Here is a 13,256-nt window from a genome sequence, read left to right as displayed (position 1 = left end):
AAAGAAAACTGTCTCATCGTGATCATGAAGTCTAGAGTTCTGCTTGTGTAATTACTTTCCTCTGGAGTTTCCTCTCAGCCTTTCTGAAAGTGTGTCGCAGTTGTGAGTCCTCAAAAAACAACTAATCACAAACAAAATATACGTTAAACACAATAGATTCACATACAGTGTGTATTTGTGTGCTGGTAACAAATGACTCAAACAGAGCTTCACTCTAAACTGAAACATTATCACAACATTGCAAAATGTGAATTATTGGTTTGAAGCTCTTTTGAAAGATTATTGATATGTGCAAACTCTATATTCTCTTGTGCATGAAATTTATATGAGTTAGTATATTTCTTTATTTTTCCCTGTGTATTATATATTTGTTTTGACGACATAGATGACCACTGTGGGTTGGAACATTGCCCGCGCAGTGCTTACCCAACAACCCAAGCATTTTTCAATGTTGTTTTGACATTAAATTCAATTGTGAAAAATGTTAACAATCTAACGTACTTGTGTGTTTGTGTGTGTGTGTGTGTGTGTGCATCCTTTTGTTGTCTGCACAGATGTTCCCTCGTGGCTGAAGAGTCTCCGTCTCCACAAATACGCCGCGCTCTTTTCCACGATGACTTACGATGAGATGATGTCGCTGACTGAAGAGCAGCTGGAGGCGCAGGTTCGTAAACACAAACGCACAAGCTAACAGACAAACTTTGTGTTATTACAACATGAGCTAGTTGTTACATTACACTTTCTATCCTGTTCACTGTGAAGTGACTCAAACAATTCAGGCACCATTATCAAAAGCAAATAAACCTTAGACTAATGCACCAACTCAGTATTTAGCATTTATAATTTAATATTTCATCTGCCGGCAACGTGTTATTCTGGAGTTGAAATAATTCTCTATTAATTGTGTTGACTAAAATCAACTGACCCCATGTGTTATCAAACTAATCAAAGTAATTATGTGACTAGGTTTAGTCTGTTCACGTTAAAAAGTTAATAATGACATGTTATGTAAAGATGCTTGTGAGTCTATTCTGAAACAGAGGATACAGCTAAATTTAACACAACTCAGCGGGAAGTTGTGTACTTCCTGCAGGTGCTGCTTAATTTTTCTGTGTCAGACTCAAACGTGACACAATCACACTAAGACACGCTGACCTCCAGCAAAACGACAAAGACCTTTCCTGTGTGACAAATAATTCAGTGTTCTGCTGCTGGTTGCATCTGCAAGTATCTGGATTGTCACTATCAGCTCTTCATGGGACATGTGAGAAGTCGTACTAGAATAAACTAAACTGTATTAGCCGGGATCGGTTTCCCCTCGTTCTGTCCTCACAACCACACACAAGTTGTTTCTCTCCTCACTTCACTGACATCAAAAACATCTGCTTCTCTTCATTAAATCTATCAAATCTTTGTACAGAAGCTTTCAGACCCTGTTGTTCAAAGTGATTCACACTGATGAGACGAAAAATGAGACAAAACAAAACAGGCTGACAATAAAATACCTGGAAATAGATTCTAAAAGCTAGAATAACAATTAACAAAAAGGTAAAATGGAATAAAAGAAAAGAGTTAAAAAAAAGGGGATAAAAACAAATAATAGTTATGATATTAAAAGACGAGAAAATGGAGTAAACTTTACAAATCTGTAAACCACACTCTAAAGCCAGGGTTAGTTTTAAAACTGTTTAAACTATTGGTATCAGATTCAGTATTTAACTGAAGGGATGTTTGACTCAAACCTCTTTCCTCCAACAGAAAGTCACTAAAGGAGCCAGACACAAGATTGTCATCAGCATCCAGAAGCTTAAAGATCGACAGAACCTACTGCGCAGCCTGGAGAAGGTCAGTGACATCACCACGCGTCTACTTCCACTTTTCAATTAGACGAGTTTGGAAGTCGTCTTGTTGTTATTGTTATTGGTGATTGGGCCTTTTTCTAACCTGGGCGGACACCACGGGACACCGCCTCTCTCTTCCAGTGGGCGAGGGGAGGAGGGCGGCCGCTCTCAGTCGGTGTTATGTACTTGAGATGGCGGCTGAGAGAACACCTAATCCAGGAAGGAGATCTTTAGGCTCTGAATTTAAACCCATCCGCCCACGACCCCCTCCATTCAGCCGCCGAGGCAAGACAATGGCGCTCAAGGGCGAACCACAGGAGGGACTTCGTGGGCCGGCTAAATTCAGGCTTAACCTTTTCACCGACGCTTCATTTTAAAATGTGTTATGGCGGCATTTGTAGGGCTCGGGGAAACACGACACCTGTGGCTTGGTATTTTGGGTTTACAGCGACTCGTGTATAGCGCTGGTCTGTGTCGGGCGGGAGACACGGGGATACGGTTTAATGCAAGTGGTAAACTACACGTATGTATTTCTGGTTTTACTTTATTCTCGCCTCCATCACGTGGACAGAGATCTGTTCGTCTGTCGCCCTTAAGTAGGTCACAATTAACAGTTTCCATAGATTCATATAAAGGGACAATGGTTGTTAATACAAATAATCCCAAAGTTCAGTAGTTGTTAAAATGTCCTCATCTACTTCTTTTGTCTCTCTTTCATACCCTTTGCCCCAGGACGTGTTGGAGGGCAGCAACCTGCGCGCCCCGCTGCAGGAGCTGCACCAGATGATCATGACGCCCATCAAGGCTTTCCCAGGCGCCGAGGAGGCGTCCCTGCAGCGCCTCCTCCTGAGTCCCGAGGGCAAGAGCGCCGCGCCCGGCTCCCACCTCACAGGGGGCGGCAGCGGCGAGGCTGAGTCGGGGGCAAGCGTCATTGCAGAGGGGGATTTACCCGGCCAGTTCACACGCGTCATGGGCAAAGGTGAGCCGCACCCATTGACGCTCGGCATCTGATTGTTTTCATAGACTGAGAAACGTTTCTTTTATTGATATCACTTCTTCTGTTTCCAGTTTGTACCCAGCTACTGGTGTCGAGGTCGGACGAGGACAACATCAGCTCCTACCTGCAGCTCATTGACAAGTGCCTTCTCCACGAGGTACACACATGAATAAAGCATGTTTTAAAAACAACATGGCTGTCAATATGCTGCAGATTAAAATCATCTTTTAATGTTTCACTTTCATGTTCAATCTTAAATACATAAGAATACACATGTGAATATCTGTGTGTGAGATAAATATCAGTATCATTACTCTGTTTTATTAATGAGCAGTAAACATGCTTTAGATTAGTTTCCTGTATGAATCAGAGTTTTAGTTGACTGTGACATTCGTTCTGAAAACCCTAAGACTCATTCTAACTCTGTTCCCTCCATCCCCTCCCTGTTCCCTCCGTCCCCTCTCTGTTCCCTCCGTCCCCTCCCTGTCCCCTCCCTGTTCCCTCCTTCCCCTCTCTGTTCCCTCCATCCCCTCTCTGTTCCCTCCGTCCCCTCTCTGTTCCCTCCGTCCCCTCCCTGTCCCCTCCCTGTTCCCTCCTTCCCCTCTCTGTTCCCTCCGTCCCCTCTCTGTTCCCTCCGTCCCCTCTCTGTCCCCTCCGTCCCCTCCCTGTTCCCTCCGTCCCCTCTCTGTTCCCTCCCTGTTCCCTCCGTCCCCTCTCTGTTCCCTCCGTCCTCTCTCTGTTCCCTCCGTCCCCTCTCTGTTCCCTCCGTCCCCTCCCTGTTCCCTCCTTCCCCTCTCTGTTCCCTCCGTCCCCTCTCTGTTCCCTCCGTCCCCTCTCTGTCCCCTCCGTCCCCTCCCTGTTCCCTCCGTCCCCTCTCTGTTCCCTCCGTCCTCTCCCTGTTCCCTCCGTCCTCTCTCTGTTCCCTCCGTCCCCTCCCTGTTCCCTCCGTCCCCTCCCTGTTCCCTCCGTCCCCTCTCTGTTCCCTCCGTCCCCTCTCTGTTCCCTCCGTCCCCTCTCTGTTCCCTCCATCCCCTCTCTGTTCCCTCCTTCCCCTCCCTGTTCCCTCCGTCCCCTCTCTGTTCCCTCCGTCCCCTCTCTGTTCCCTCCGTCCCCTCTCTGTTCCCTCCGTCCTCTCTCTGTTCCCTCCTTCCCCTCTCTGTTCCCTCCGTCCCCTCTCTGTTCCCTCCGTTCCCTCTCTGTTCCCGCCATCCCCTCCCTGTTCCCTCCGTCCCCTCTCTGTTCCCTCCGTCCCCTCCCTGTCCCCTCCCTGTCCCCTCCCTGTTCCCTCCGTCCCCTCTCTGTTCCCTCCGTCCCCTCTCTGTTCCCTCCGTCCCCTCTCTGTTCCCTCCATCCCCTCTCTGTTCCCTCCTTCCCCTCTCTGTTCCCTCCGTCCCCTCCCTGTCCCCTCCCTGTTCCCTCCGTCCCCTCCCTGTTCCCTCCGTCCCCTCTCTGTTCCCTCCGTCCCCTCTCTGTTCCCTCCGTCCTCTCTCTGTTCCCTCCTTCCCCTCTTTGTTCCCTCCGTTCCCTCTCTGTTCCCTCCGTCCCCTCTCTGTTCCCTCCGTTCCCTCTCTGTTCCCTCCGTCCCCTCTCTGTTACCTCCGTCCCCTCCCTGTTCCCTCCGTCCCCTCACCATCAGTCCTTCACCGAGACGCAGAAGAAGAGGCTGCTGTCATGGAAGCAACAGGTCCAGAGGCTGTTCCGGTCCATTCCCAGGAAGACCCTCCTCGACATAGCAGGGTACCGACCGCAGAGAAGGTACAGACCCACACAGACAACACTTGTATACTTGAATTGACCTGTTCTGTTGTCTGTGATTGAAAAGAAATTGAAGTCAAACACTAAAACCAGGTTTTAAGATGCTAAGGAGGATCAATGTAGAACTTCTTACTCACGGAGCAGAAAATAGATCATGACTGAGATTGTGTTTAACTCAAGGAATTGCTTTTTTAATAGTATTTAAAGAGCCTTTAGTTTGGACCAGCATTTAAAAAACGTTACTGTGAACGTTCCTCTGTACAAATACAAACAACTGCAAAGGGAATGGTTAGTGCATATGTTACATACACAGAACATATTATTATCATGAGTAACGTGGTTTTGCAGGATTTATTCAATAGTTTTCAGAAAAACTGTTTCCTGTGGTTTGTTCTTTTTTTAGCCTTGATTAAATGATCAGAATAAAAAAGCTGCTCTCATAACAGCAAAAAACGATCTAAAAACACTGTAATATAATGTACCGCTGTCATTTCCGTGCGCATGAGAACGTATTGTTGGTTCGAATCCCTGGACAATCACAGTAATCAACCTTCATCGACCCTTTTTGTCGGCTGCAGCCGGTTCGGTCAGTCGAACTCCCTCCCCACCGCTGGCTGTGTTGGGGGCAGCGTGTCGGTCAGGAGGAGCCTTCGCCAGTTCCAGATGCCCTCCAGGAGTTTGCCGGGTGCCAGGCTGGGCCTGCTGGGAAGCGGGGGGCTGCTGGGACCCACACCTCGCAGCGCCAGCAGCACGCCGACCGGCCCCAAGCAGGGGAGACAGGTGAGTCCGAGCAGCGGGATGAGAGCAAACAAACAGGGACAACAGGAAAGTCTGAACCAAGCTGCGTTGTTGACGTTTGTTCTGGTTACTTTTGGTTCCACGTTGTAATTTAGGGAACTAAGGAAGTTCATAAAGCTGTTTTCAGAAATGAGAGTTTCCTACAGAGTTTAACGGGAGTTTTCCTTTCACACATGCACAACGCAGTGGAGGTTTCTCTGCACAGAAGCAAACAAATCCTTCTCATTATTCAGAGGTGGAGCAGCTGGCTGCAGCAGGCGGAGACAGGAAGTGACATATTAACACTGCTGGGGAGAGCAATTGATTTTCTTTACATTCCACAGACACCGGTGTCGGCTCTGATCACCACAGACCTGACACCTTTGGTCTGTGTTTTCTACGTGTGTGACACCACGGTCACACCAGGAGATATTTGCTTTCTTATGTTTTTTATTGTTTCATTTTTGTCGCGTGTGTCAGAAGCGTCTGACCCTTTTTTACTTTACATATTTTAGTAGATGTACCACAAATATAGGCAGCCTTTTGTTTCTCATGAGTTGTATCACAGTTTATTTTATAACCTAATATAAACTGCTCAAGAAAAATCAATCAATCAATTGACTATTAAGGACTAAACCCTTCAAATCTGTATTGTATGGTTCAGAAGACTTGTCCTCCAGGACAGGAAACCCAGAGCTGAATTCATGGTGTTATCATTTGTGTGTCGGGACTGAAACGCTGACGTTCGTGACTCTACAGAGGAACATTTTGGAAATGTGTGTAAATAAAACATTCCAGGATGTTGACAATAACCTTGGCAGCAGAATTCCTTCTTCAGCACGTATACTTCCTGAAATAGGCTTTTTGTTTCATTGCAAAAAAATGTGGGGTGAGGAAGAGGAGCAGCAGCAGCGGTGGTGTTTGGCGAATGAAGCGAGGTGGATGGAACTCGTAGGCAGGTCACCCCACATACCAGAGGCCCTGCGTCAGTGCCGCACACTGAAACAGGAGGAGCTGTGGAGCCGTTTCAGGCCTATCCTGGAACTCTTTGGTCTGTGCTGACCCAGTTCATAGTCAACCTCTCTCTCTCCCTATCTCTCTCTCCCTCTCTCTCTCTCCCTCTCTCTCTATCTTTCTATCTTTCTCATCATTTACAATGGGAGGAAATACCTCAGTTCCTGCTCATCAGGCTGGACCTTCTTGTGTGGGACTGGAGTGTGGATGTGTAGTAAGGGAGGGAAATATGTGAGTCATAGTTTGGGAGAGGTGGTGTTGGATGAGGAGGGGCCATGAGAGAGAGAGAGAGAGAGAGAGTTCATATGTGAATGTATGAGAGAGAGAGAGAGAGACAGCCAGTCAGAGGCAGTGAGAACAGTGCACAGGCATTTCCTGTTTTTCCCTGGCCAACGGCACTGGAGAGCCCGCGAGGGGGGGGGCTGCACGCAAGGAGAGAGAACAGGGGAGGGGGATGTGTTAGTGGCGTTGGGGGTATAATAGGCAGGTTACAGTGAGGAATTCATGTTGTGAGCGTCTGAGACCGTCATTAGGTGTGGACCAGACATCCAGACAGGAGCGTGGGGGGGGGGGCCTGGCCTCGATCAAACACCGACATTTAGATCAGGGAAAGTTTGAACAGTGAGTGATCAGCAAGTTTGTAGATCACAGAAGCCACAGGCGCTGCCCTCTAGTGGTGGTGACGTCATTTGCAGACGCAGACTGTGCAGTTGTGGTGGTGGTCGTGGTCGGGGACTAACGGTATCAGCCTCAGATGTTTCATCCCATTTTTGTAGCATTAAATACAGACTTCAAACCGAACTTTACGGAAACACGGGCGATTGAACATACATCAGTGGGATGAGAACTACGTGAAATGAACATAGCGTTGAGAAAAGGAATTGTGGTGCACAGAGTTGCGACCTTTCATTTTGGTCCATGTCCCGTTCTCTAACATGAAGGCAGAGTTTATGATCCACACTGCAGGGGGCGATCAAGAGGGGCTGGCTTCACTTTTTCGGAGCAGCCATTTTGTCCATATATTATCTGTGTTCGTGTTTTATGAGAGGAACTTGGTTTTTCCATTTTTACATGACAGAATGTATTCTTCACTAAGGTCCTTCAAAGGTCTGTCTCTATAATAATAATTTAAAATATATATATATAATCTGTCTCATGAAATTATTGAGCATATTGTCGGGCATGTGATGAGCAGACGTGTCGACGTGTTCAAGAAGCTGATTTCATGTTTTGTTTTAAATTCTCCTCCTCAGGGTCTGTGGTTTGCCAACCCCGGAGGAAGTAACAGCATGCCGAGCCGGACCCACAGCTCTGTGCAGAGGACCCGCTCCCTGCCGGTTCACACCACGCCACAAACCATGGTCATGTTCCAACAAGCTGGTGAGAAACGCCGGAAATACACATTCACAGTGACATCACAGACTGAACTCGTATTTATAGAATCTCTATATGGTGGTTTGTTTATAACCCTTAAAGGAGTTATAGAGTGTTACGTAGTGTTTTTGTGATTGTAAAAGTTTAGCGAAGTCAAAATGTCCGAAGTCTGTGGTAAAGGGAGCTCGTCTCCACGTTTACTAAATACCAAGTGTTTGTGACAGAGGCTGAAAAGAGGAGCTGCAGCGATGGACAGTCTGAGCGTCTTGTTTTCCGACATTTCAAGTTATAACACTGATTAAAATGATGTTCCAGAATATGAACAGAATACGGTTTCCCTTTGTAATTACATCTGCAAGAGGAACTCACAACAGTGTCCTATGTGCATACAAGGCAGTTTTTAATTTTAGCCAAACACCTCCCGTGGATATTTGTTAGAAACTTGTTATCGAGATGAAAACCCAGCAGGAGAAAAGTGGATTGTTTGTTTCACACTCAGTCTGTGGCTCGTACGCTTTGACAGTGTACATGTATTTTAAGTGCTCGTGGTTATTGGGGATCTTCTTTCTTCCCCCCCCCCCCCCCAGTCTGGTGTTGCCCTGACAGCCTCACTCACACTGTCCACACAGGCTCATGTAAACATCAGTGAAAGGTGGAGTGACCTGTAGTCACCTCTGCAGAGTGGAGTTTGTCCCACAAACAGTGGACACAGGAGTAGGACAAGGAGGACTCCCTCTGCACACACACACAAACACACACAAACACACACACACACATACACACCAGAAGTGTCTCTCTTTAGAACGAGGAAGAGGAAAAACTCATTTAAAAGCGGCAGAGAGTATCGAGGTTACGTGGAGCGAGGGTGTGAGAGAGGAAGAGACGGACGGAGGAAAGAGTCCGAGGACGCTGGACAATGAGGCTCTTTGTGCAGCGAGGACGGGGTTCCCCGGCCCACTTTCCTTTCCTTCTTCCTCTCCTTCACACTCTCTCCCTTTCTCAACTCTCTCCCCCCCTCTCTCTCTCTCTACTCTACATACCTCCCTCTTTCTCTCACTTCTCTCCATCTTGACAACTCTGCAGAGTCATGCACACATAGCTGTCACCGCATCAAGGAGCTGGTTCTCGGCCAGCGTAACTGATTTGAAAAGCTAGACGCCCCATGCCCCCCCCCCCCCCCCCCCCTTCTGTCACTGTATACACAGTATGTGCGCTCTGCCTCTCTCTCTCTCTCTCTCTCTCTCTCACTCTCTATTGCTCTCTCTCTCTCTATCTCTCTCTGCCAGCTGATGGATAATGGCTAATTAAGTGAAAGATGAGGGGATGAAGGAACAAGTGTGTCCATCTTTTCCCTCCGTGTGCGTCGGGGGGGGGGTGGGTGGGGGGTTAGGTCTATAAATAGCTTGGTGTGGACCTCTGAGCCTAACTCAGTTTTTTTCTCCGGCCACAAGGGATTGTCACTGCCCAGTGTGTATTGAAGACTCAGCTCAGGACTACATGGCTCCAAGGGGTTGCTAGGCTTCACCAAATATAACACACACACACACACACAGACACACACACACACACATACACCCCTCCAGCTCCTACCCACCTGCCAAACAGCCCCCCCACCCTGCTCACAGCTGAAGCCAAGATAGCCAACTAGCACGGAGTTGAATGCATGTTGTTGTGGGCCTGGAGGTGGAGGTGGAGGTGGCTCAGAGAGAAGAACCTCCACCTGCACCAGGGGGGTCGTCAGGTTTAACAGGCAGCAGAAGGAGCTGCTGCAGGGAGGAGGGACGTGACGAGAGGCGTGAGGAGAACCTCATGAGAGACACTAGAAAAATCCTAGGAGAAGCCTTTAGCCTGCTTGTTTCATTTAACAAGTTTAATAATTTTTACTTAAATCAGTTCCGTAGATACATGTGCATCCTCTGTTTTATTAGGAATTAACGGCAAATATAAGAAGGCTCCATATGGGTAGTTTGTGTTGGGGAGGAGTGCTTCATTAGACTGGTTTCACTTTGTATGTGATGGGATTAAACTCTCATTAGTCACTTATCACTGTTCTGTGTATTCTGAGCCATTATACTTCGGTTGTGTTGTTTTTATTGATGTTAAAAAGTTTGATCCGAGTCTGGTGACGTCGTTTTAATCGTTATATTTCATGCAGCTCAGAGCGAAGATCCAGTCTCAACCCTTTACAGACACAAAGGAGTGAAGACGGCATGTCTGTGTGGCAGCGGCACAGTGTCCCAGTGCTGGAGTCAACACTGTTATATAATCTGATTATCGAGGCCGTGCTCTGGTCGAGTGGACGACGTCGTGCCGGTTGTTTTGTTATTATTTTTTTTTGTTCTTTTCCGGCTCATTGATGATGATTTATTAAAAAAGGAGAAACACATCATCATGGCTTTAACTTTAACTTTAATTAATACTTTGATTAGAAAAGCAGTCTGAACCTGAATCATCCGTGTTCACAGCATTAGTTTATATTTTTAATGACTGATCCTGATGTTTGTTTTTTTCTCCTGCAGATCTTCAGCTGCCTGTGACAGAACCGGACATCAACAATCGCCTTGAGTCTCTGTGTCTGAGTATGACAGAGCACGCCTTGGGAGGTAACACCGTTTCTTAATTTTTTAACCATAATTAAACCACAATATATAACATATAACAGCTGTTCAGAATAACATGTGACGCCTCCAAACCGACAAGGAGACGTCAACAAGCTTTATTTTAGTCAGGATATTTAAATGGCTCCTGGAGAAGACACAACACTGCAGAGAGCAGCTTTGTCTCCTTTACTTCCTGGCTGCGAAGCCATCGGTTGAGTTTAATACCATTTTGTGTTTTTCATTCCTTCACTGTGTCGACAGGGATGAAAAAACAACAGTGATGAAAACAAAAGTGAATCCCTGCTTGTCTGTGTCACCGCTGATCAGTGGGATTCGGCTGGTAAAAGATGGGCCTGTTGTCCGACGCACAAAGTGAACAATGAATCACATTTCTTGACATTTGAAAGCAGCGTCAGTGCAGAAACTAAAGCCTGGAAACTGATTCCAGGCCCCAAAGTTTATTCAAAAGATACGAAACTGTTCGGATCCCAGCTGGATCTTCATCGGGTCAAACAGCTCAGAGCGTAACAAACACTCGGTGTGTGTCTGTCCGGCGCCAAAACCTTGTGTGTGCTGGAAAAATGACAACGGTGAGCTGTCATCACGTGGAGGTTCTGTAACTGCACATTCAACAGCACTTTGAAATGTGATGAGTGATGTTTATTCTTCCATTTTGGTGCGTTTGAGAATGTAATAAGAAAATGGTAGTTGATATAGTGAAGCATTATAAATAACATTTAAGCCATTTGTCCTCAAGGGGACTGTGGCACAGACGTCAGGAGACACTGTTCCGACCGATATGGATTTATTTACTTTTTGTAGCCCAATGCTGATACCGACATTAGGGAGCAACATGTCTCTGATTGACTCTTTGAGAGACGCCTGACGACCATTTATTAAGTTTTTATAACCTTTTTCCTTCTGATTTTGTTTTTTAAAAGTATGAATCCATTTTCAGGATGGACAGATCTCCATGTTCCTATTAAAGCAGCCTCTGTGGACAAAGGGACAGGATTTTGGGCCCAGAAGCCTTCTGGTTTCTGTTTTATAGTTTCACCAGTTTGGTTTAAAAATGCATCGGCATTCAGCTTTTTAATTTATCTGCATTCATAAGCAGATGGGTGTTAATGGATATTTGTGTTCTGTGTGGAGACCTGTTGGTGTGATGAGTGGAACTGGTCAGACTAGAGGAGTCTTGGTCAAGATATCCACCATCGACACCAGTGATAAATCTATCAGGGTCTAGTTCTAATGAAGTTTATTGTTGTATTTCAGGTTTTAGAACAACTTCACCCAAGTTGTTGTTACAGTACAGAGAGAAAACAAGTGAAGATGCTGACGATGTCTTTATGTGTGTTGTCCGGGTCCTTGTATCTGTGGTGTGAAGCTGAAGCTGCCGTTGGGTCTGACTCACCAGGACTTCTGGGTTATGCTTTAAAGCCCAAACTCCAAAAGGGTCCAAAAGTCGGAGCGGTGCCTCAGTGAGTGAGTCACGTTCAGGCTGCGACGCTTCACCTGATCTTAACACTGATCTCACGACCGCCCGGCCCATTCGAAGCCCGACTCAATTATCCTGTCGAGCGAGCAGATTTAAGTCTGGGGATTCAGGCCCATCGATAACTCCAGACACGTTGGAGCCCAGCGACGGTTCTCAGATGCGTTTGATTTGCGTCTGGCCGAGCGGGTCCAAGACTCGCCAAGTTTCAGATCCGACAATGATTCTGGCAGCGGCCGCGGTGAGTTCAGCTCAGGGGTAAGATAAAATCAGAAGAGGAAAGTTGGGTTTAGAAGCCTTTCATCTGCAGTTATGATGTATATCTTCAGACATGAGGGACATCACTGACCTTGTACAGCCCCAGTCAGTCCAAAGGTCCCTCAGATCCTCTAGCAAAGGTTTTCTGCACGTGCCACGCTCACGGCTCAAGCAGAAAGGTGACAGGGCCTTTGCTGTCGCCGCTCCACGTCTGTGGGACCAGCTCCCTCAGAACATTAGATCCGCCCCCTCCATTTCTGCCTTCAAATCTAGGCTAAAAACCCACTTTTACTCCCTGGCCTTCCTTTCCCCCTAACTGTTCGCCTCCTGTTATTGAATGTTATTGAATGTTATTGCACTTTGTATTGGTTTTTAGTACTTATGGTCAATTTGTATTGTTATATTGTATTATTTGCCTTTTATTGTCATTGTACAGCACTTTGGTCAGTTATGCTGTATTTAAATGTGCTCTATAAATAAATTTTACTTACTTACTACTTTACATGACATCATCTTCAAAACAGACTTATATGAAAACAAGCGACTATCCGATCGGCTGTTTGTTGTCTCTACATTGCACAGTAGAGAAAACCTTGATTATGATGCCTCATCATATTCCTGGTGCTCCAGATGCACATTTCTGACATTGAACTAAAATATAAAAATATCTCTTTTATTCTTTTGTTTTCTCTTGTTTTGCTTTGACATTCTAAATCTTCATGAATTGCGAGAGGATTTGATCTCGGACATCTGATTGTTATTAGATCTATTTTTGAGAAAGTTGACTTCATCAGACTCGATAAGCAAAACTGTCGTCCTGGCATTTTGTGTGGAAAATAATATTTGAAAAATGAGTTGAAGATTATTTGTAAACCTTGGAAAATGAAAATGTTCAGTCAGTGACGTAATATAGTCGACAGACTTTAGTTTAGTCATTTGTTGAGCTGGTTTTTGCAGGATTTTCACGTGTACAGTGAAATATTTTTGTTGAGTTTAAGTCAGCGCCAATTTCCCCTTTTCCCAAAACTCTGCTGAGGTGCAGACAGAAGGCCTCAGTGGTCGCCACAGAAAGATGGACAAGTGCTGCTTTGTGTGTGTGTGTGTGTGTGTGTGTGTGTGTGTGTGTGTGTGTGTGTGTGTGTGTG

General features: G+C 46.2%; 1 protein-coding gene across 2 annotated transcripts in view; it reads left to right on the top strand.

Moving 5' to 3' along the window:
- The window catches only part of samd4a (sterile alpha motif domain containing 4A), a 52,794-nt gene that overhangs the window by 32,186 nt on the left and 7,352 nt on the right, over positions 1 to 13,256 (top strand). For both annotated transcript variants that reach the window (XM_053425406.1, XM_053425399.1), the window contains 8 exons: positions 555 to 664; positions 1,759 to 1,845; positions 2,574 to 2,820; positions 2,910 to 2,995; positions 4,475 to 4,593; positions 5,172 to 5,373; positions 7,638 to 7,764; positions 10,278 to 10,361. In XM_053425406.1, the coding sequence (XP_053281381.1) occupies positions 555 to 664; positions 1,759 to 1,845; positions 2,574 to 2,820; positions 2,910 to 2,995; positions 4,475 to 4,593; positions 5,172 to 5,373; positions 7,638 to 7,764; positions 10,278 to 10,361 (1,062 nt within the window). The remainder of the gene's footprint in view (positions 1 to 554; positions 665 to 1,758; positions 1,846 to 2,573; positions 2,821 to 2,909; positions 2,996 to 4,474; positions 4,594 to 5,171; positions 5,374 to 7,637; positions 7,765 to 10,277; positions 10,362 to 13,256) is intronic.

This window comes from Pleuronectes platessa, chromosome 1, assembly GCF_947347685.1.
Source record: "Pleuronectes platessa chromosome 1, fPlePla1.1, whole genome shotgun sequence".
NCBI classification, from domain to species: Eukaryota; Metazoa; Chordata; class Actinopteri; order Pleuronectiformes; family Pleuronectidae; genus Pleuronectes; species Pleuronectes platessa.
This window is presented reverse-complemented; position numbering and strand designations above follow the sequence as displayed.